The 23682-nt window shown below is 37.3% G+C and overlaps 1 protein-coding gene across 2 annotated transcripts in view; it reads right to left on the bottom strand.

The window, feature by feature from the left end:
* Window positions 1-23682, bottom strand: part of THSD7B (thrombospondin type 1 domain containing 7B) — a 1583569-nt gene that overhangs the window by 328002 nt on the left and 1231885 nt on the right. For both annotated transcript variants that reach the window (XM_045479666.1, XM_045479668.1), the window contains 2 exons: window positions 23158-23287; window positions 18769-18872 (listed from right to left, as the gene is read on the bottom strand). In XM_045479666.1, coding sequence (XP_045335622.1) covers window positions 18769-18872; window positions 23158-23287 — 234 coding nt within the window. The remainder of the gene's footprint in view (window positions 1-18768; window positions 18873-23157; window positions 23288-23682) is intronic.

The following is a 23682-nucleotide window of genomic DNA, read 5'->3' as shown; positions in this document are numbered from 1 at the left end:
TATCTGAGCATTTCTTACCTGAAATTTGTGGTTTTGAGAAAAATTCTCAAATCTCGTCAAGCTAGACTCAAGTATGCGTACCTATAACGTATGTTGTAAAGGCAGGGGAAAGGATGGTAAGACAGTGGGGTCATCCTACTATTTATTTTCTGAGATCTCCAACCTTCACATCTATAATTCTTTGGAAAATACAACAGATATAAACAAATGTACAGATCTAAGCATTATGAGAATAATAATAAAAAAGTTCCCTGGAGATAAAAACAGAAAAGGCAAAGCAGTAAACATGAGTCAAATATTTGAATCTGATTGTTTGAAAAAGGTCGGAGTTTTATAGTTAAGGAGCAGCTGAGTCTATTAGAATGGACCAAGAAATGAGCAAGAAAGTCATAATATCCAAGAATTTCTAGTCACTGAAGCTTCTCCCTAGGGACTAGATAACTGTGGTAGTTAATTCTGTGTCAACTTGACTGGACCTCAGGGTGCACAGATATTTTGTCAAACATTATTCTGGGTATACACATGAGGATGTTTCTGGGTGAGATTAACATTTGTATTGGCAGACTGAGTAAAACAGATTGACCTCCACAACGTGGGTGAGCCTTGTCCAATCAGTTGAAATCCTGAATAAAGCAAAAAGACTAAGTAAGTGGGAACTTTTCCTGCCTGTTTGAGCCAGAACATTGTTTCCTTCTGGCTCTTCCTGTGTCCTAAGGCATCCACCCTTCAGATCTAAACTTGTACCACTGGATCTTTTGAGTCATCTCTGTCTTGTCCACTACAAATTTTGGCATTTGTCAGCCTCCATATCATGTGAGTCAATTCTTTATAATATAACAACAATAATGAATATTTTATATAATTATATATTATATAAAATTATTATGTTATTCCACATTATATATAATTTTTTCTTTGTTTCCCTGGCATGAATTCTCTTCATCATCTAGGAGCTTAGATATCAATAGAGAATATTTAGATATAGGTTTGCGATATGACATATGTGAAGAAAAAAATTCCCATGCCAAATGGATTTACGTCTCAATGAATCTTGAACCACTTACAGCAGGAAAATAATGGTATTTAACTTTTGATGTTCTGGGTTAAAATGCTGTATCATGACTTATTGATAGCCATAAAGCATATAGCTTAAAACAAAATTCAGGGGCACCTGGGTGGCTCAGTCGGTTGTGTCTGATTATGGCTCAGGTCATGATCTTGCATCGCAGTCCATGAGTTCAAGCCCTACATCAGGCCCTGTGCTGACCACTCGGAGCCTGGGGCCTGCTTCAGATTCTGTGTCTCCCTCTCTCTCTGACTCTCTCTCTCTCTCTCTCTATCTCTCTCTGTCTCTCTCACTCTCTCTGTATCTCAAATAAATAAACATTAAATAAATTATAAACAAAATTCAAAGGGAGAACTCAGTCATCAGTGAGTGAAAGAGTGAAAGAGGTCAAGTCATATAGGACACAGATTTACAAAGCCTAACCCAGCTTGGTCAACAGAAGATAAAGTGTTTTGAACTTCAGAGATTAATGGAAACAAAATAGTCACATGAACAACAACACTTAAAGAAATATAAGACTAGAATTTCCAGTAACTAAAAACATTTCTCCATTTCAGTAGGGCAAGATGTTCTATTAAATCTACTATGTTTTTCACTGCCTGTGGTATTTCTGTACTCTTTGAGGGCCAGGGGCATGATATATAGCAAAGTTCAAAATTCCCAAGGGAATCATATAGAGGCAACACATGCAAAAAAAAAAAAAAAAAAAAAAAAAAAAAAAAAGTAGGCATCTGTGAAGACTAAGAATCTATCATTCAAATATAGTATTGGAAACTAGGTAAAATAGAAAAATAAATATTCAATTGATAAGTCGTGTTGTTTATTTAAGCTCTTTCCTTAGCTTCTGTTGTTATGATATTGCTTGCTGTGCTAGTGTTTTAATTGGAACAGACTGCTGTTTTCTATAATGACTCGATTAAGGAAATGTAAAGAAAATGGAGATAATAACAAACTCATACTAGAAATAACATGTGAGATGTGAGAGCAAGTATCAGCAATGTCACTGCAAGGAGAGGAGGGGGAATAAGGGAAACACAAAAGTAGTATGTTAATAATTATTTAATATGTATGTGTGTATATACATATATATGCATGTGTATGTATATATGCATATGCACACACACACACACACAGTATATTTGAAACTCTTCCCACAATAAAAAAGTTAAAAAGTCATTATTAGGTAGAATTCCATGACCGCAACAAAAGAAGAGCAATGTTATCTATTTTCCAGATATTTATTGGGTGCCAAGAATGTGCCAGATGCTATGTATTAGGGTTACAAAGATGAAGAAAACATAATTTCAGCCCATCAATAACAGTGAGATAAGTAAACCAATAATTCAACTAGCACTAAAAATGTCCTAAAGAAGATTGTTGGGGCAAGGTGGGAAAAGAATCTTCCATTCATACAGAAGTAGAGTTTGGGCAAAGAAAAGAGAGGAAAAACTACCTGGGGAAAGTTAAGTGTGCAGCGGATTTACATACAAGAGGTGGGGGATAGGGGTAGGACCAGGTTAAGGTAAGAAATGAAAGTAGGGGCAGATCATGAATATTTCTATGTGTCATGCTTCAGAAGTAACAGGGATGTATTAAAAATGTTAAACAGGTGGTGATGTAATGAAATATTAATTCTAGAATAATCACTTAGAAATACCAGGTAGAGTTTTTGAAAATAATATGATATAGTCCACAGATGGTTGAACAAAGTGGCAGTAGTAAGAAGAGAGAGAAGAGAAGAGATTTGGGGTAGAATCTACAGAATGTTCTGCTCAACAAGATATGATCAGTTAAGAATTGGGAAGATTCTAGAATAATAAAAGTAATGTCATTCTTTTTAATATAAAATATAGGAAAAGCAAGTTTGGAGTATTGATATGTATTGAGGATTTAAAATTGCAACTGAGAGAACCAATTCTGGTTAACTTAAGCTGAAGAGCCAGAGAGACAGAGACAGAGAGAGACAGAGAGATAAAGGTAGGGAGAATGAAGGATATGAGATAGTTCACAGAACCAGAGAAAAAAATAATGATACCACATCTCAAAGATCAAGTAAACATACAAAACTAGGGCAGTTCTTAAATTTGAATATCAAGAAAATTAAAAACACCACAAACGATTCACTCAACTTAATATTCAAAATCCAGGAGACTAGTCTTAATGACTGGCTTGGAAATTATGCCACCTATACCTTGGCCAGAAGAGAGCAGCAATCAGATTCATAGTTCCATTAAGAAATAAGAAAATTCACTGCTCCTACTGGGTTGTAGTGGACCTAGGAGTGATAATGCATATATTTAACCCACAAGATGAAACGAGTGATGAGCAAGTCACGTTCTACATAAAAAGGCCAATGCAGAGTGAGGTCTGCACAATGAAGTCACGGTCCAGAGCAATTAGAATGAACTGGGATGATGAAACTGTTGCTGGACACTAGGGAAAGCTGAGGGTCTTTACATCCAACAAATATTGGTAGTTAGCCTCAGGGAATACATAGCCTAATATGGAAACAATGTTAATAGATAAAAGGTTGTGGTGACAAAGTTATCCTTCTGGTAATACCAGGAAGAAAAAGTACTCAATAAATGCCAACTGTGTTAACAGTTGATTAGGTTGTTACAATAATACCATTACAAATTAAACTTAGCTTCCAAAATATAAACACAGAATAAATAGCTCTTTATGTAAGGTATAATTATACCATTCATGTCACTCCAAAACCCAGACTTTCAAGGAAAGTTGCTGATAAGATGGCAGAGTACTCAAATTTTCAGTCTGTATAAGTGCTTCAGTGTTTAATTATGAGTTTGCAGTTTTGCAATTGTCATTATTACCATTTTCCATCCAATTGCAAATTCTGAACTGCTCTGGATCTACACATCAAAACAAATTCTTTAAACGTGCCTTTAGTACGACTCTGGCTTTAAATGCATTTGTAATTATTTTACAGCTATACACACAGTTAGCCAATTAGCTTATGTTGTTAACCTGAGCACAATTGTAAGAAATATTTATATGAGCAGCATTCCAATTAGTCCTTTAAATGATAAAGTATTTTAAAATTACATGTGTTTAATCATGAGAAAGTGAAGCTAACACTGTAGTTTTGGCTCTCGAAGGAGAACTTCTCACACTTGGCATTACTGATATGCCAGAATGTTGCCTGTTGTACATCCTGCCTCCTAGTCTTTACCATCAAAAATGTCTTGGGGCGCCTGGGTGGCTCAGTCGGTTGAGCGTCCGACTTTGGCTCAGGTCACGATCTCATGGTTCGTGAGTTCGAGCCCCGCGTCGGGCTCTGGGCTGATGGCTCAGAGCCTGGAGCCTGCTTCCGATTCTGTGTCTCCCTCTCTCTCTGCCCCTCCCCCGTTCATGCTCTGTCTCTCTCTGTCCCAAAAATAAATAAACGTTAAAAAAAATGTCTCGAGATGTTGCCAAATGTTCCCGGGAGGCAAAGTCACCACACCACATGTGGAAAACCACCACTCTAGAGAAAATAAAACAACACCTTCAGCAGGTCGCTATGGGTAAGAGACAAAATCCTCTCATTTTCTTGTAAGTTCTAGGAGAGGAACCTGATGATTACACAAGTTTAATTCATGATCTTGACGTCAGGTGGTAAAGTATTTTATCATCATCTCATTATCTTACACAAGAAATTTACTTTTGAAACGCTTTGTAAAATATGCATACTCTAGAGTAAAGGTTATTCAGACTCTACTCTCTAGGAGTTAAACTCCCATAAGCACAGTTCCTTTTACCATTATTTGATTGAAGCATAGATAGAATATTTTATAATAGTAATTTTAATATAGTATACTTTTTAATTTTGCTTTTAAAGAATGAAATTACATATGAATTATATGTGTATCATATTTTTGCCAAAGTTCTGAACTTCCTATTCTGATACACAAAATAATTGTTGAGCCGATATTTACTGAACAACTATTACATATATAGTACAGGGCTATTTGGAAGCACTGGTGACAGAGAGGTGCATAAGGTACATTCTCTGCATTTGGAGAGCTGAAACATACAATAAGAGGGGACATTTAAGGCATTATATAACACAACACATAAAGTACTAGTAAATAGGGAGTGCACAATGGAAGTGTTTAACTACAACTGAAAGAATGGAATTATGTGGGGAAGGAGGTAATATCTGAGATGGGACCAGGAGGTGCGCAACTGAACAAGTGGAGGAAGATAAGAAGGAGATTTCCGGGCTGAAGAAGAAGCCTGACATTAATGAATGCTTTGTGGATGATGAGTGTCACTTGGGCAATGGCTAGCCAGGGGGATTCTGGGAGACAACACTGAGAGAAGTAAAACAGAGTATTAGGTTAGGAGGATATTTAGGGCACACAGTCATGGCTTCAAATGGGAAAAAGGTTAGCTAGAGAAAGTTCTTCAGTAGGTGAATGATAAAATCAGATGAATTACTCTATACAGATATCCCTGGCTTCAAAGCAAGGATGGATTAATAAGACATATACCTAGATATAAGGAGAACCGCTGGAAAGTTACTACAAAACCCAGAATACATTCACAGTGATCTAGAAAAGAGGGAAGATACTGTGGAGGCCTTAGAAAGATGAAGCTGCTAGGATTTGATGGCTGGCCCTCTTTATTAATGAATGAGAGCGATTTAACTACTTGACACTGAAAACTCAGGAAGAAAAATCCAGTTTCTGGAGGTAGTAAGACAATTTTTGAAACAATAATTTTAAACAATCAGTATTCTGTCTGCAGGGTGAGTAATGTTCAGCAGGTGAAAATTCTAATCTGGAGTTAAGAGAGACACTTGCCTTAAAGACCTGGTGATCATCTCTGGAGCTTAAATCCTGGAAAGTCAGGATTCTCCAGGCAGATATTATGGATGGGGATGACAATAGCAAAGAGAAGTATAGAGAATGATGCCATATAAGATTTGAATAGAGGAATAAAAGTCAGGCTTAGAGATTAGGATCTAAGTATTCAAGAGAGGTAGAGAGAAACCTGGGACATGGGAGTGGGGAGTGGGGAGTCTCAAATAGAAAGGGAGACCCTTCAGAGGTATTTAAAATTAGAAGATCATGAGTGACTACTGGGAAAGTCATTTTGACGTTTGTTTATTTTTGGGACAGAGAGAGAGACAAAGCATGAACGGGGGAGGGGCAGAGAGAGAGGGAGACACAGAATCGGAAACAGGCTCCAGGCTCTGAGCCATCACCCCAGAGCCTGACGCGGGGCTCGAACTCACGGACCGCGAGATCGTGACCTGGCTGATCGTGACCTGGCTGAAGTCGGATGCTTAACCCACTGCGCCACCCAGGCGCCCCAGTGGGAAAGTCATTTTGTAAAAACTCTCTCATCTTTCTTCCTCACTGCTCTTGTATTTGTGTCCTGATATTTTCCTCTAGAGTTTTTATTAATTAATTAGTTTATTTGAGAGAGAGAGAGAGAGAGAGAGAGAGAGCAAGTGGGGGAGAAGGGGCAGAGGGAGAGAGAGAGAGAGAGAGAGAGAGAGCTTCCGTTCCGTGCTCAGTGCAGAGCCCAACACAGGGCTTGATCCCAAGACCCTGGGATCATGACCTCAGCTGAAATTCAGAGTCTGATGCTCAACTGACTGAGCTACCCAGGGGCCCCTCCTCTAGAGTTTAGAATGAAGAGAAAAAGGACACTTCTTCTTTCCAACTCCTGAATTTATCTCTACATTCAGTATAATCCTTTCCAACCTTCCAGAATCATACTCATATCAATATTGTCTCCCTTTATAACACCTTCAATATATTTCCTTAACCATTTATTTCTATTTTTTCTTCGTATTTGTTTAGGTTGGTCCTCTACGTGCTCTTTGAACCCAGCGCTATAATGTCACTAACTTCCTGTGTTCTTTGACAAATATTCTATAACATCATCTATAAAATATCCATTTCCTCTAAGATCTTGATCTCAAAACTGTGTTGTTTCTCATCTACAACTATTTCACTGAGAATAGACTCTGAGTATGAAACTATGTTCAGTCAGTTGTCAAATTCTTTCTCCCATCTCTATTTACACAGTTATTTCTAAAACGTTTGGCAATACCACATATACATTTCTTTAAAAATCCCCCCTCTGATCTTTATGATACTGAACCCACATTTCTCAGTAACATAAAAAATGTTGGTATTTTGTGAAAAATACCTTCTGTGGGCAAATGGGTTTTGGCAAATTCTCTGCTAAAAAAAATAATAAATTTCTTCACTGCAGCATTTCGAAGAGACTTCCAATATGTTAATTCTACATTGAGAATTTTTAAGAGGAAGATCATTTGGTCACAGAACTGCCTTTTTGTTTCATGTAATCAATGAATCTCTCCATTCATTTCCCCTTACCTAATAAACTATGTTTTACAATATTCACATTCTCCCTGTACCCTAAATATTCCTATCTTCCAAGCTTTGAAAAAGGGAAGGAAATTAACACATTGTGAGCAACTATAAACACTGGTTAAAGCAGCAAGAAACTGGAATCATTCCCACTGTGGGTGGGAAAATTGAGGCATAGATAGGTTAAATTGTTTGATTAAGTTCACACAAGTAGTGAGTGGCAAAACTGTGGTTTGAGCCACCGTCCTTCACATTCCAAAGAGAAGGAACATTCTTTTCATCACATGGGATTGCCTCTAGGTGTTAGGCTTCTACTCTTTCTCTGTCCTTTCTCCTGGAAAGAATTGACATCAGCTATAACCTTTAAGCATGTGATTTCAAAATATATGTTATTTTCCTAAAAATGATTATGTCAATTTTCTTGTGTCAAAATTATCCATTCTCATTGGTCTAAGACTACTGGATCTTTTCAATTTGTCACTGTCCTTTGCTCTGTATATATATTTGGTGACTAAGTACCACTGATTTTTTTTTCTTAAATGCCTTTATATATACTTTCTAATGCATTCCCAAAGTCGATATTCTGGTATAGGCTTTCAGAAATCCTTGTGATATAATTACAAAACCTCAGTGAACCTTAAATTTCTTAGTTTTAGTAGCTACTTTCAATATATTGCTATGAGGTTGATCATTCTATGAACCTATTGAGTTGAATTGACTTGAATAGGTTTTTAATTCTCATTCCTCATGCATCTGGGTTAAAATATTGGGTTCTTTTGTCCCACCACATGACCCTTCAAACTGTGGTTGGCTTAAAAAGGTACTTGTTTTGCAACTTTGGTATCTATTTGAACTCAGAGTAGTGGTTTGTCTGAGTTTTGATGCTCCTCTGTCAGTTTTCAGAGCCTCTACAGTGAACGGGGACTCCTCCTCCTCTCACTGCTACTAGACTGCCTGATGGAATTTCTGTTTTCTTTAAAAATGTACACATTACTTCTTTCTGACACAATCCTAAGATGGCTCCTGGGATAACCAGAAATGAATACTTTGACCTTAGTAACCTGAGAGCTAAGGGAAGCCAAGAGATTTGCATCTATTTGAAGAGACTGAATTCGGGTCTTGGACAAGAGAAGTATAATCTTATTACACTTACACAGTTTGCAGTAGACTTTGAAATTCATATTAACATTCCTGAAGGGAAGATAGTTCTGTAACTGAGAGCCATGCAATCAGAAGAGAAAATTATTGCTCCGAGTTTAGCAAATGATTGCATTACTCAAATAAAAAAAAATAAAAAAAAATTACCCCCTACCCATTCCCTCCCCTGAGACCCATTTCATCAGGGAAATATCTGCTAGGGATGTGAGTAGGTGGACTTCAGAGTTACTTTGTACTTTGTATTACAGCTTTTATGTTAAAAAATGGAGAGGCTGGTGAAAGACTACATCTCTGAATCTGCATTTAGTTAATAATGTGTTACTAAAGCATCATGCCTTAGGTCACTCACCTCCTTTAATATTTAGTTTTAATTTATTGCCAATTTTTTTAAAAATGTGCATATTCTACCTGCAGCAACCATGAAAGCTCCAAAGCTAATCTTATTCTAAAACATGAAAAGGAGATAAAAAATAACTCCCAGAATCATCATTCACTTAAACAAAAAATGCAATCTTTGCTATAAGTTTAACACTTTACTCTTTAAACCAATGCCTATGGTATTATAAAAACCATTCTTTGGTTAAAATCTGAGGATATTTTAATTTAGAGAGTTGCCCTACACTGTCACTTTAATTCTACATTCTATCCTGAACTTCCTTGTATTTTCACACTTAAAAAGACCACAGTTGGAGGAGATGTTTTTAAAGTTCCTTAAAAAATATTTATAACTGCTCATTTTTAATCAGGTGCTAATTAATAAGATAACAAAAAAACATGATGTCCTCCAATTGGTTCTTCCTGTGTTGAAGTCAGAACTGAAGTCAGAAATCACCCCAAGAATGATCTTTAATACACAGAATATTGGGGTCTGATCATTTTTCCTGTGACATGAGCAGTTATTAAAAATGATATCACAAGTTATTGAAAATAGTGTTGTTCACAATGGAGTACTACATGGCAATGAGAAAGAACGAAATATGGCCCTTTGTAGCAACGTGGATGGAACTGGAGAGTGTGATGCTAAGTGAAATAAGCCATACAGAGAAAGACAGATACCATATGTTTTCACTCTTATGTGGATCCTGAGAAACTTAACAGAAACCCATGGGGGAGGGGAAGGAAAAAAAAAAAGAGGTTAGAGTGGGAGAGAGCCAAAGCATAAGAGACTCTTAAAAACTGAGAACAAACTGAGGGTTGATGGGGGGTGGGAGGGAGGGGAGGGTGGGTGATGGGTATTGAGGAGGGCACCTTTTGGGATGAGCACTGGGTGTTGTATGGAAACCAATTTGACAATAAATTTCATATATTGAAAAAAAAAAAAAAAGAAAATAGTGTTGTGCATTGCCTAGATTGAAAACTTTAGTACACTGATTTGGGATCTCAATTGGTGTCATGCCGTGGCTTCTTGAAATTGACAAGAAAGAAACCATCACATGTCTTTGCCCATTTAAGAAACAGTTACATCTGTGGAAGGAATTCCTGAGGCAGCTACAGTTACCCCCCATTCTCTACTGGAAATGCCCACAATTCATAGCTCATTTTGTTCTCCTTGAATTAAACAGAAATTACTCCACTTTCATTCCCAGCAAACTTCCCCCTATCTCCTCCCACACCAAAAATAAAACAAAAATAGAAAAGACTATCTCTGCTTTGATTATTGCTCATAGTTAAACCTGTATATTTTTCTTCTGTGAATCTACCAAAATGATTTCTATTTTTTCTTGTTGTAGATAAATATGAAAAAGACAAAATGTGAGCAACTTATAAGGTTGAATGACTATGACTTTCTCCATCTAGAGAATAAGAGGACCAGGGGCGCCTGGGTGGCTCAATCAGTTAAGCACCTGACCAGCTCAGGTCATGATCTCATGGTTCATCAGTTTGAGCCCCGCACTGGGCTCTGTGCTGATAGTTCAGAGCCTGGACCCTGCTTTGGATTCTGTGTCTCCCTCTCTCTCTGCCCTTCCCCTGCTCGTGCCCTGACTCTCTCTCTCAAAAATAAACAGACATTAAAAAAATTTAAAAATAAAAACTTAAAAAAAAAGACCAGAGATACTCTATTCCTTTCTTAAAATGCAAATATTTTTGGTATCAGAAAGAACATGACTAGTTGACTGACTGTTTCAACATTTTATTAACAGACCATAATTATTTCTCTATTTCAGAATGTTATGTTTTTTGGGCACCTGGATGGCTCACTCAGTTAAATATCCATCTTTTGATTTTGGTCCTGGGATCAGGTCATGATCCCAGGGTTGTGGGATAGAGCCCCTCATCAGGTTCCTTGATGAGCATGGAGTATGCTTGAGATTCTCTCTCTCTCCCTTTGTCCCTCTCCTCTGTTTGCTTGCAATATCTCTCTCTCTTTCTCTCTAAAATAAATAATAATTAAGAAATTAAAAATGTATGTGTTTTATTGTGTTTCTGTGTGTTTTCCAGACAAATGTTGGCTAAGGGGCTGGTAGTGGGTCAATATCTTTAACTTTCTCCCCATGAAGACAATATAACCAGAGAAGAACATTTTTTGGTCATAAAATTAGAGTACTTGGACCTACAATATGAGTAGTTTCCTCTTAATTCAGCTTATGTAATATCTTTATTTCCTGTTTGATAGGGATATATAGTTTATATTTATATAATTTATATAATCCTGCAAAAAGTATATAAATCAATTTTTAAAGATTTAACCACACATTAAAAGCCTTTTAAAAGTATGGAGTTCCCTCAAAAAGTTAAAAATAGAACTACTCCATGATTCAGCAATTGCACTACTAGGTATTTACCCAATGAATAAAAAAATACTAATTCGGGGGCGCCTGGGTGGCGCAGTCGGTTAAGCGTCCGACTTCAGCCAGGCCACGATCTCGCGGTCCGTGAGTTCGAGCCCCGCGTCGGGCTCTGGGCTGATGGCTCAGAGCCTGGAGCCTGTTTCCGATTCTGTGTCTCCCTCTCTCTCTGCCCCTCCCCCGTTCATGCTCTGTGTCTCTCTGTCCCAAAAATAAATAAACGTTGAAAAAAAAAATTAAAAAAAAAAAAATACTAATTCAAAGGGATCCATTCACCCCAATGTTTATAGCAAAATTATCTGCTATAGCCAAATTACGGAAACAGCCCAAATGTCCGTCAACTGATGAGTGGATAAAATAGAGGTGATAAATATATACACACAGTGGGATATTACCCAGCAATTAAAAAATAATGGAATCTTGCCATTTGCAATGACATGGATGGAGCTAGAGAGTATTATGCTAAGTGAAATAAGTCACTCAGAGAAAGACAAATACCATATGACTTCACTCATATGTGGAACTTAAGAAACAAAACAAATGAGCAAAGGGAAAAAAGAGAGAGAGAGAAGAGAGAGGGAGGCAAATCAAGAAACAGACCTTAACTATAGGGAAAAAAAAAAAAAAAAAAAAAACAACTGATGGTTACCAGAGGGGAGGTGGGTGGGGGCATGGGTGAAATAGTTGGTGGGGATTAAGCAGTGCACTTGTGATGAGCACTGGGTGATGTATGGAAGTGTTGAATCACTATATCGTACACATGAAACTAATATTAAACTGCATGGTAGCTAACTAGAATTTAAATTAAAACTTTAAAAAAAAAGAAGGAAATAACGTGAAATAAAGCCTACTTTACTAAAATGGCAGACACACACAAATACATATTTCATGTGAATTTTCATTTTTGAATACCTGGTATTATTGCTTTACTATTAGAGTTTAGACTACTTTTTTTTTCCTTAGCTCTTTCCTATTTCTAACCCTCTTCCTTTTTAAGAAACTCATTTTGAAATTGGATTATTTTGCCAATTTTTTTTTTCCTGGAAAAGACCTTTATTTAAAGAGATCCCTTGGATGCAAAGAACACACACATTCCATCAAAACTACTGTATAAGCAGACTTTGCTTCTCTCAGAGACAAAAATTAAGGAAGAACAAAAAGATATGACAGAGATAGAGTTCTGCCTGCATTGGTCCACATAAATATTACTCAGTAAAAACAAAGAAGAATACAGGTACTTCATGGAAGTCAAGGATATCTGAAGCAGGACAGCTTTGATCTCCAGCACCTATTATGCCTCTATCACAGTGGAATCTATGTCTCATTCCTATTTATGATAGAGTATACTCACAAGCTTATAAAGGAAAAGAAAAGTATTATCCAAAAGAAACACACTGGCAAGGTCGTTGGTCAGTTTTAAAATAGTCACTGTGAATAGCGTAAGTATCAGACCATATCAGTCCACAGACAAATTCAGTCCCCTTCTAGGACTGCCAATATCTTTAACTTTTTTTCTTTTTTATGCTAAAATTGTACCATTTAAGGGAAGTTTCCTCAAGGTATGTGAGAATACTGAAGTTTATTCCTCTGATATTTTCATTTGCCATAAATATTGAGCTACGATGCCTTCTTCATTCAGATTAAATACTGGAAGCTGGGCAGGGAGGATACCTGGCTCTCCCTACAGTATGGGACAGCTTGGACAGTGGAACACCAAACACCCATTTCTTTGGAGGTGGTGTAGACATTTAGCTCCAGCTGTAATTCTACTTGCCCTTCTATTTTCCTTTCTTTCTTTTTTATATAAATGTATTCTTACTGTAAATGATTAACCATGTCACCAATACAAACAATGACATAAAACAAGGAGTTCCTCTGTTGTGAACAGTGTAATGGCTTAGAAATCATAAAAGACCTCTCACATGAAAAAAAAAATGGATAAAACATATATCTTCTAAATGTATCATTGGGCTGGCCCCAAAGAAAATAATCCATAAAGCACAAAACAAAGTAAAAGCTTGGGATGCAAGGTAAACAAGAAAGACAACCTTCATCCTGAAGGCTTCTACCAAATCTTGTAGGCCCCAGTTTCCATTGTCATGTCTTTAAGTACTGTTATGGAGAATCTTATGAAGGGCCCCATAGCAACATTAATGATGACAGGCCAGCCCTTGGTGTATGGATGAACTAGAAATAAACATGCAAAGCAAAATGCCTTAGCAAGGCCACTTGCATATCTAGAACTGAACACTGGATGGCGGTGGGGGAGGGGGTCTCTTCTGAGAATTTATTACCCCAAGCTGGACTTTCCATGATTTTATGGTCTAAATTAATACTCCCTCTGTGACTCAAAAGCTCCTCAAAGAAAATTTATATTTAAACTGTTTTTGGATTGATAGGGTATCCATGGACTGAAAAGTTTAAAAGACACCTGGCTAGCATGCTAAAGCGGGTAGAAGAAGGGAACTGAGGGTCTCTTAATTCCTTATTTGGACTTCCTTTTGATCCTCCTGATTTGAGGCTAACACTTCATCTCCACTCTCCTCTGCCTGTTGTTCAAAGTATACAATTCTTCTGGTTTTATATCACCAGAGAACACACCTCCAGGCTCCCAAAAGAATAGGAAGAGGGTGACGTTGCTCACTGCTCTTAAATCAGACTTTCAAAAGCCCCGGTATTTTTCTCCCACCCCCAAAACACACACACACACACACACACACACACACACACACACACACACACTTGCATACTTCCTTCTGCAGGATATGGTACCTTTCTGGAGTTCTCTAGGACAAATCACTTTATTTCCCTTCATCCCCACACCTTCACCCCTGCCAAACTTAGGCATAATCTTGTTCTGCAAACTACTTTACCATATCTCCATTCACTTTCCTTTTTTTTTTTTCATTTTTTAATGCTTATTTTTGAGAGAGATAGAGCATGAGCAGGAGAGGGTGAGAGGGAGAGAGAGAGAGACAGAGACAGAGACAGAGAGACAGAGAGACAGAGACAGAATCCAAAGCAGGCTCCAGGCTCTGAGCTGTCAGTAGTGAGCCTGACATGGGGCTCGAACTCAAGTGCGAGATCATGACCTGAGCCAAAGTCGAATGCTTAACCAACTGAGCCACCCAGGGGCCCCTCCATTCACTTTCTAAATCATATATTGTGATTGATGTTACAGATATCTCCTCATTTACTTGAAGGTGAGTTTATTGTGCTTCCTGTTCTCTGGAGCAATTTTATAAAAGAGATCTACTGGAGATTAATTTTATATTATGGTTTCATGTTGTCCTTGCTGGTTTCAAAGTTATTTCAGAGAAAAACTGGAGTAGATGTTTCTTTCCTTCACTATCTTAAAATTGGAGACCCATCCCACTACTTTAAAATTACAAGTTTTCCAACAAATAAACACTAGAAATTTTCTAATATTGGTGTCTAATTTAGAGAAAACTCAAGAAGATCACTTGCCTAGTCTAAGGGACAATCAGTTCTCCAGCTAGAATCCATGTAAATTGAAATCCAAAATAGAATTATTTGAGGACAGATAAAATAATTTGTCATTTATGTGATAAGATTCTATACCTTAGGAGCCACATCTCTTCACAAATTACTAAATGGTTTTACAATGAAAACCAATCATTATGATACCCTAGTATCAAAGTGTCAAAGTCTAGGCCACCATATAGAATTAAGTTGTGCACCACACAAAAGTACCATTTTTAAAAAATTTCACTCCTGTACATATTGCTAATCAAGATATGTTACAGAAATTTTCCAGCAGAAAGTAGGCAAAGGTCTTATAATTACAAGATCATGTTATTACAACAATTTTGGAAGTAAAATGTTTTAAGGAAGTGCTCCCATCCCTTAATTTACACAGTCAGTATATAGCCTCATAGCAGTCCTGAATAAAACTACCTGGCCAATAAAAATCACATGTATAAATGTTCTTAGACATTATTTACAAAGTAAATTTGTGTAATTGTTATAAACTGATGTGTAACTGTTATAAACTGATGTGTAATTGTTATAAACTGGTGTGATCCCAAATTTCTTTCTTAAAGCTCCAACCCCAAATAATAGTATATTTGAAAATAATAATAATAATAATAATAATAATAATAATAACTACCAGAAACAGTTTGCTTTTAGGTAGCAAGGCCAACAATAATAATAATAATAATAATAATAATAATAATAATAACTACCAGAAACAGTTTGCTTTTAGGTAGCAAGGCCAACAACATGCCTTTCCTGTCCTTAGGGGTGTATTGACTCTTCAGCCTTATTTCATAATTTAGTTTATGGGCATCTTGACTGTCGTTTCCTTCTGCAAGATAGCAAACTAGTCCATTACATTGATTACATTATTCTGAATGGATCTAGTGAGTAGGAAGTAACAACTACCCTAGATATTTTGGCAAGACGTTTTGACATCAGTGGATAAGAAATGAATTTGAAAAAACTCAGGGACCTTCTATCTCAGGGAAATTTCTAGAGGTTCAGTGGTGTGAGCTGGAGATATCCTTTCTATGAGGAAGAATGAGTTTTTGCATTTGGCCCCTCCTGCAACCCAAACTAGGCACAACACCTAGTGGGCCTCTTTGGATTTTGGAGGCAACATATTCCTTATCTGAGTGTGTAAGTATCACCTATTTGCCAAGAGACTCACAGAGCTGCTAGTTTTTAGTGGGTACCAGAATAAGATAAATCTCTATAATAGTCTAGGCTACTCTGCATACTGTTCTGCCAGTTGGGCCACATTATCCGGCAAATTCAGTGTCACTGAAGTATCAGTAGCAGACAGGAACACTGTTTGCAGGCTTTAGCAGGCTTCTATAAGTGAGTCACGGGATAGGTCCTTAGAATTTTGGAGCAAAGCCCTGTCATTCTCTGCACACAACTATTATTTGAATGAAACACCTCCTGACCTGATACTGTGTCTTGGTAGAGAATGAAGGCTTAATCATGGGTCGCCAACTTATCATGAAACTCAAGATGCCCATCATGAACTGGGTGTTACCTAATCCACCAAGCCACAATGTAAGGTATCATCAAATGTAAGTCGTATATAGATATCTGGGCCCTTGTAGGCCCTGAAGGCACACGTATGTTACATGAATAAGTAGGCAAATATCTATGGTTCCCACTTCTGCTACACTACCTGCTCTCTCCCACCTTATACCTATGGTCTCATGGAGAGTTCCCTACAATCAGTTGACAGAAGAAGAAAAGACTCTAGCCTAGTTTACAGCTGGTTCTGCACAATATATAGGCACGACACAAAAATGGACAGCTAAAGCACTATAGTCCCATTCTGAGATACCCCTGAAAAGAGAGGTATCTTCCTCTTCCCAGTGGATAGAAGATAATACCGTATACCTGGTTGTCCATTTTTCTTGGAAGGATAAATGGTCAGATATGTGATTATATACAGATTCATGGACTGTGGCCAATGGTTTGGCTGTATGGTCAGGGTCTTGGAAGGAACATGATTGCAAAGTTGGTGAAAAGTAAACCTGAGGAAGAGGGATATATATAGACCTCTTTATATTGGGGAAAATGAGAAGATATTTGAGTCCCAAGTGAAAGCTCACCAAAGGGTGACTTCAGCAAAGGAATATTTTAACAATTAAATGGACAGGATGATCTGTTCTATGGAGACCAGTCACCTCAGTCATCCCTCTTTCCCCAGTTACTCCTGTCATCATCGAATAGGTTCATGAACAAAGTAGTCATGGTGGCAGGAATGAAGGTTATCCACAGGCTCAGCAACATGGACTTCCACTCACCAATGTCAACCAGACTATGGCCATCACTAAGTGCCCAATATGATAGCAGAAGAGACCAACACTAAGTCCCCAATATGGCACCACTCCCCAGAATGATGAACCAGCTACATGGGAGCAGTTTGATTACATTGGACCATGTCCACCGCAGAAGGGGAAGTGTTTTGTTACTACTAGAATAGATATTTAACCTGGATATACATTTCCCTTCCCTGCAAACAATACTTCTGCCAAAACTACCATCCATGGACTTACAATATGTCTTATCCATAGTCATGGTATTCCACACAGGATTGCTTCTGATCAAGGAACTCACTTCACAACAAACAGTGTTGCAATGGGCCTATTCTCATGGAACTCACTAATCATACCGTGTTTCCCACAGTCCTGAAGCAGCTGGCTTGATAGAATGGTGGAAAGGTCTTTTGCAGACTCAGTTATAATACCAGTTAGGTGTTAATACCTTGCATGGCTGAGACAAGGTTTTACAGAAGGCTGTATATGCTCTGAATAAGCACCCAATTTTTGATACTGTCTCTCCAATAGGCAGGAATCAAGGGGAAGGAATAAATGGGGGTGGCATAACTCACTATTACCCTTGGTGACTCACTAGTAAAACATTTGTTTCCTGTCTCTTGCAATCTTATGTTCTGCTGCCCTTATAGGTCTTTGTTCTGAAGGAAACAGTGCTTCCACTAGGAGACACAATAAGATTCCATTGATCCAGAAGTTAAGATTGCCACCTGGTCATGGTGGACTCCTCACAGCTCTGAATCAACAAACAAAGCAGGGAGTTATTGTGCTGGTTGTAATGACTGATCCTAACCAATACAATAACCTACACAACAGGAAGAGACAATTCTAAATACGGCTTTTAGAAAAATTATAAAACAAGTATAATGCAGTTGATTCCACAAGGTCTGATTTTGCTACATATATCCCTTTAGCAACAAAGTGGTTAGATTTTAAGAATAAAGCACTTCTTATCAAGCTTCATTTGACTGGTACCTGGATTATGAATGAAACAGAAAAGTGAGCAGCCTGATGAGTCTCTGAGTGCTTTTCAGAGATTTCAATATGCCATACCTTGGCATTGATGATTAAAAGCACTTCTACTTCGATCCAGATGCTTATTCACAGGAATAAGATAGCTCCTTTCTATGTATATTATATATATAACATATAGTAATTATGCATATAACAATTACATTCAAGTCATGCTTATGAAGATTAGTCAATTGATTCAGTTACCCTTAATTCATTTAGCAAACACTAAATTAGCACCTAAAAAGTGCAATGTATACTGTTGGGTCTAATCATAGACATATTCTTCATTCCTTGGATCATGTCCGGCATGTGTCTGGAACATCAGCATCGGGATATGCAAATAACTAAGAATTCGCTTACAGATATTCGCTTACATTGCACTAGTTCACAGATACACTAGCTGGTTATGGTTAAAAGAGAGTATAATATCAACAATAATTCCAAACTTAAGCTCAAATACTGATAAATATAAATAATGTAATCCAATATCATAATTATTCAAATATAAAATAAACAATAGTCTATAAGAAAAACATAAAAAAAAAAAAACTGTTTTAAAATGCCCTTACCTCTTGTTTGTATCCCCTTTCCACAGGCTTCACTGGTGCCCATTATCCCCTGCCTGACAGACTCTGGCACCAAGATACAAGGACTCCATTTCTGTGGCTTCCACCTGTGATTACAAAGAACAGCGGACTAAAAATTTCACCATGACAAACATACAAAAGAAATATAAAAATAAGTGAATTTGAAATCCAAAAGCACAAAAACAGTAATTCAATAAAAATGTATATAAATTCAATGTGATAAAATGGAACTGTGGCACATAATAGGGAGGACAAGAGTCTACTCTGCCCCAGGTTCATGGTTAATGCAGCATTTCCATTATTTTAAATGTGGACATTTCCCATATAAGCTGTAGTCCATATACCAAAGTGGCAGTAAATATCCTTAAAAGCACGGATCAAATCTAGAAGGCTTGCCCTCCTTATCAACTTAAAATCATATGAAGAAGGAGGAGGAGGAGGAGAAGCAGAAGGAGACAATGATGATGATGATGGGGAGGAGGAAGGAAAAGGAAGAGAAGAAGGAGAAGACAGAGAGAGTGAGAGAGGGAGGGAGAGAGAAAATCCTTATGTTCCATTGTATCTTTAGAGAGTCAGGGTTTAAACATCTGAAAGTTTGGGGTGCAAACTTTCACACTCAATCTTCCACTTCAACAATTGTTATAAGGTATTTTCTAAGACTTTAAAGTGACTCAGACATCTCAATAGGGAGGTGGGGAGCCACAGGGACCCATCTTATGTGATAGTTCTTCTCATGGAAGAGGAATGGATCCATTTCTGATGAATTATCAATATTTCTATTCCTCAAAGGAAATATTCTGTAAGGAAGGCGTATGGTTTCCCACTGTTTTCCTTTCTCAGGTAAACGAAACTTTCTATTTTTATGACCCACAGGACAGACTGACTTGTATCCTTAAACCTGTCTCTTCAGAATGTACCCAAAAACCCAAACTCTAAGTGTAACCACAAATTCTGCTCCTTCCTTAGTATATGTTGACACTTTTTTCATATGTGCCAATACCTCTAATAATAGATATTACTTCAAAAAATGAAACAGGGGAGCCTGGGTGGCTCAGTAGGTTAAGCATCCGACTTCAGCTCAGGTCATGATCTCACAGTTTGTGGGTTCAAGCCTCACATCAGGCTCTGTACTGACAGCTCAGAGCCTGGGGCCTGCTTCAGATTTTGTGTCCCCCTCTCTGCCCCACCCCTGCTTGTGCTCTCTGTCTTTCAAAAATAAATAAAAATTAAAAAACAAAAACAAAAAAAAATGAAACAGAAACATAAAGCAAAAATATTATTGACCAGTTTTGCAAGATGAAAAAATTCTAGAGATCTTCTATATCTGGTCAATAATATTACATATATATTATATTACAAAACTGGTCAACAATATATATTAAATAACAAAACTTGTCAATAATATTACATATGTGTGTGTGTGTGTGTATGTGTGTGTATAAAATCATTGATCTCACTCAAGTGGACATCATACTGTCAATAGTTGAGGGATTGGAGAGAAATCAAGAAACAGCTAAACAGAAAAACAGAAAAACTTGGCATTTAAAGAAATCACTCCTTAATTTTAAATAGTTGTAAGTGTACCTTGCATATGCATAGATGCATTTAGTATAATTCTAAAACACAGAAACTGAAATGGTAAGGGGTTTCAGGGAAATTTTTCAACTAGGATGTATCATTCATTCAGATCCCTGATACTGATACCTGATACTAGAAAGATACTAAGACTTTCTAGATTGAAATGAGATCATGGTGTTCAGTCTAGTTTAGTGTGCTGCATAAACTGAAATATAAGGAATTTTCAGGACTTGTTAAACTCAGTCTTGGAATGATAAACTTGGCCTCATAAAGGTTAAGTGAAATTACTCAGATTTCACAACTCAGCAGGCCAGTTATCCCTCCTAAATTCTCGGATCCTTAGCCATAGACACTTGACCCCACATTAATTCTATGTAAGGATACATCTTCATGTTTTTTCCCTTTTGCTTATTAACTTAATGTGTTGGAGATGTTCAAATTCACAGAAAAATTTCTACAGACATTTTGATTCTATTTTAAATGGTAAACATGTGAATATGTTACCTTAATGGAGTAAAAGAAGAATCAGAAGAAAATGATACAGGTCTGTATTAACTCAGCTCCCTAACATACCAGTGAAAAGGGATACAAAACTAAATTGGAATATTGCTTAAAATTAAAGGGTGTTTTATTGAGGAGCAGAGAATCTTGCTGATAACTTGTACACATATTATCCTCAGCATCAGGAGAAATGATACAATGATCCAATCCAGACACAGCAAAACTGGTTTCTGGGGAAAATGGCAGGAGGTCAATGATGGAAACGAGTTTAAACATGAATGGCTAAAACGGAGTGCAACCAGGGAGTTCAGAGAGTGGACAATAGAAAGGAAAATCTCACTAACAGCTTCTGGGATTTTCTCTGATTATAATAGACCTGGCATTATAAAAACTTCTAATAACGTTTAATTTGGCTAATTTTTTTCAATTGGTTACTTTCCCCAAGAGCTCTTTTGGTGGGCTCAGAAGTTTCAATATTTATATATAGTATAAAGGGATGAATATTGACAGTGTTTCCACAGCAGCCCTGTGGTTAATGAAGCAACTGGTAGTCTGGGCATGTTCCCAGTGTTTATTCACATCCTACTTAAACTGGCCATTCGGTAGAAACAATAATAATAAAGGATTATAAAGCTGTTAGTCATTTAGACTCTTCAGTGGCACTCTATCTAATGTGAGGAGCCTTCTTAAAAAAGAGAGGGCGGTGCACCTGGGTGGCTCAGCCCGTTAAGCCTCAGACTCTTGATTTCAGCTCATGTCATGATCTCATGGTTTATAAGATAGAGTTCCACATCAGGCTCTGTGCTGACAGGGTGGAGTCTGCTTGAAATTCTCTCTCTCCTTCTCTCCCTGCCCCCTCACCCCCCACTGCTCATGCTCTCTCTTTCTCAAAGTAAATAAATAAACTTTAACAAAAAGAGAGAGAAAGAAGAAAAAAAAAACAAACTTGTGTCCTCCTGAATAAATTAGCTCTTGAATTTCGTATCTTTAAGATATAGTTCCTCAAATAATCAGGAGAAACACTAGGCATTTTTGATAAAGGCATTTTTAAGTGTACTGATAACCACAGGAATTTTAAGACAGTGGTTTTTTCTTCACAAGTAAGTAAAACTCAACAGTGAATGATTTTAATTTTTTTTTTCAACATTTATTTTTGGGACAGAGAGAGACAGAGCATGAACGGGGGAGGGGCAGAGAGAGAGGGAGACACAGAATCGGAAACCAGCTCCAGGCTCTGAGCCATCAGCCCAGAGCCCGACGTGGGGCTCGAACTCATGGACCGCGAGATCGTGACCTGGCTGAAGTCGGACGCTTAACCGACTGCGCCACCCAGGCGCCCCAACAGTGAATGATTTTAATCCAGATGTACTTTAAAGCAATGCTTCAATCCAACATTAAAAGGATGGATATTAATGACTAAACACACAAACCTCAGGCATTATTTTTATAAATAATAGTCCCCAAATTGCCAAGAGGGAATATATTTTAAAAGTCATTTTCTTTTTTTTTTAATTAAAAAAATTTCAACTTTTTGTTTATTTTTGAGAGACAGAGAGACAGAGAGAGAGAGAGGGAAGACAGAGTGCGAGCAGGGAAGGGGCAGAGAGAGAGGGAGACACAGAATCTGAAACAGGCTCCAGGCTCTGAGCGGTCAGCACAGAGCCCGATGCAGGGCTCGAACTCATGAACCATGTGAGATTATGACCTGAGCTGAAGTCAGACACTTAACCATAACCGACTGAGCCACTCAGGTGCACATTTTCTTTTCTTTTCTTTTCTTTTTTCTTTTTTTTAAATATTTTATCCATAGGTTAAACTTTTTTATTTTCCCTAAGTAGTTTATTAAAATGTGTATATGACAAAAATTAAGAACCAAATTTTTTTAAATAAAAGTAAGTAATTATTTTAAAAGTAAATTTTTGTTCTTAGTTCTTCATTAAAGGCTTTAGGATGAAAACAATAGAATGAAGTAAATTACATGTGTGTTTGTTTTCCAGGTAGTCTTTATCCTGAATCTCTTTGGATCCTAATCCTTAAAATTGACTGCCTAGGTGACAGAACTCCAGCAGCTCACTTAAAAGCAAACCATGTTTGTTTCTTTTTTTCTGATAATTAGACTTTCTTATTCCTTACTCCCTCAAAATACATTCAAAATAACAGGGGGAAATATTGAGGTATTAAAGATAAACATTACCTTATCTTCTTTCTCACTAAAAATCATAAACTTATGAAAGAAAATAAGTCATGATTTACACTAAAATCTAATGATTATTTTAAAAGGTAACTAATTACCGATATACAGGACATAATGAAATATCTTCACACTCTCGCTCTTCAAATAAGGTATCTGGGCATTCTTGGCCTCCGTTGGCTGCTTCCTGGATGATAATCCTATATCGAGACTGTTTTACCGTGGCATTTCCTAAAGTAAAGGAAAAATAAAATTATAGTGCCTCTTTATGTAGCTGCACGGAAAAATACAGGGTTAGTAGCAGGCAGGCAGGCATACAGGCAGGAAGGAGGGGAGGAAGCGAAGGGAAGAGAAGGAAAGGAAAGGGAAGGGAAGGAAGGGAAGGGAAGGGAAGGAAAGGAAAAGGAAAAGGAAAAGGAAAAGGAAGGGAAGGAAAAAAATAAAGAAACAAAGAAAGAAGGAGGTGAAGTAAAAACATGTGGTAAGACTTCTTGGGGAATGAGAATGAGAAGCAAAGACCAGGGGTTAATAATATTATACCAATTCTCACTCCTATGAGATAGATAGTTAATGCTCAATAATTGTGATTTCAAATCTATATGACCTAATATGCAAAGAGTGTTTCC

The sequence above is a fragment of the Leopardus geoffroyi genome, chromosome C1 (genome assembly GCF_018350155.1).
Source record: "Leopardus geoffroyi isolate Oge1 chromosome C1, O.geoffroyi_Oge1_pat1.0, whole genome shotgun sequence".
Classification (NCBI taxonomy): domain Eukaryota; kingdom Metazoa; phylum Chordata; class Mammalia; order Carnivora; family Felidae; genus Leopardus; species Leopardus geoffroyi.
The sequence above is the reverse complement of the archived record's forward strand: the minus strand, read 5'-3'. Positions and strand labels throughout refer to the sequence as shown.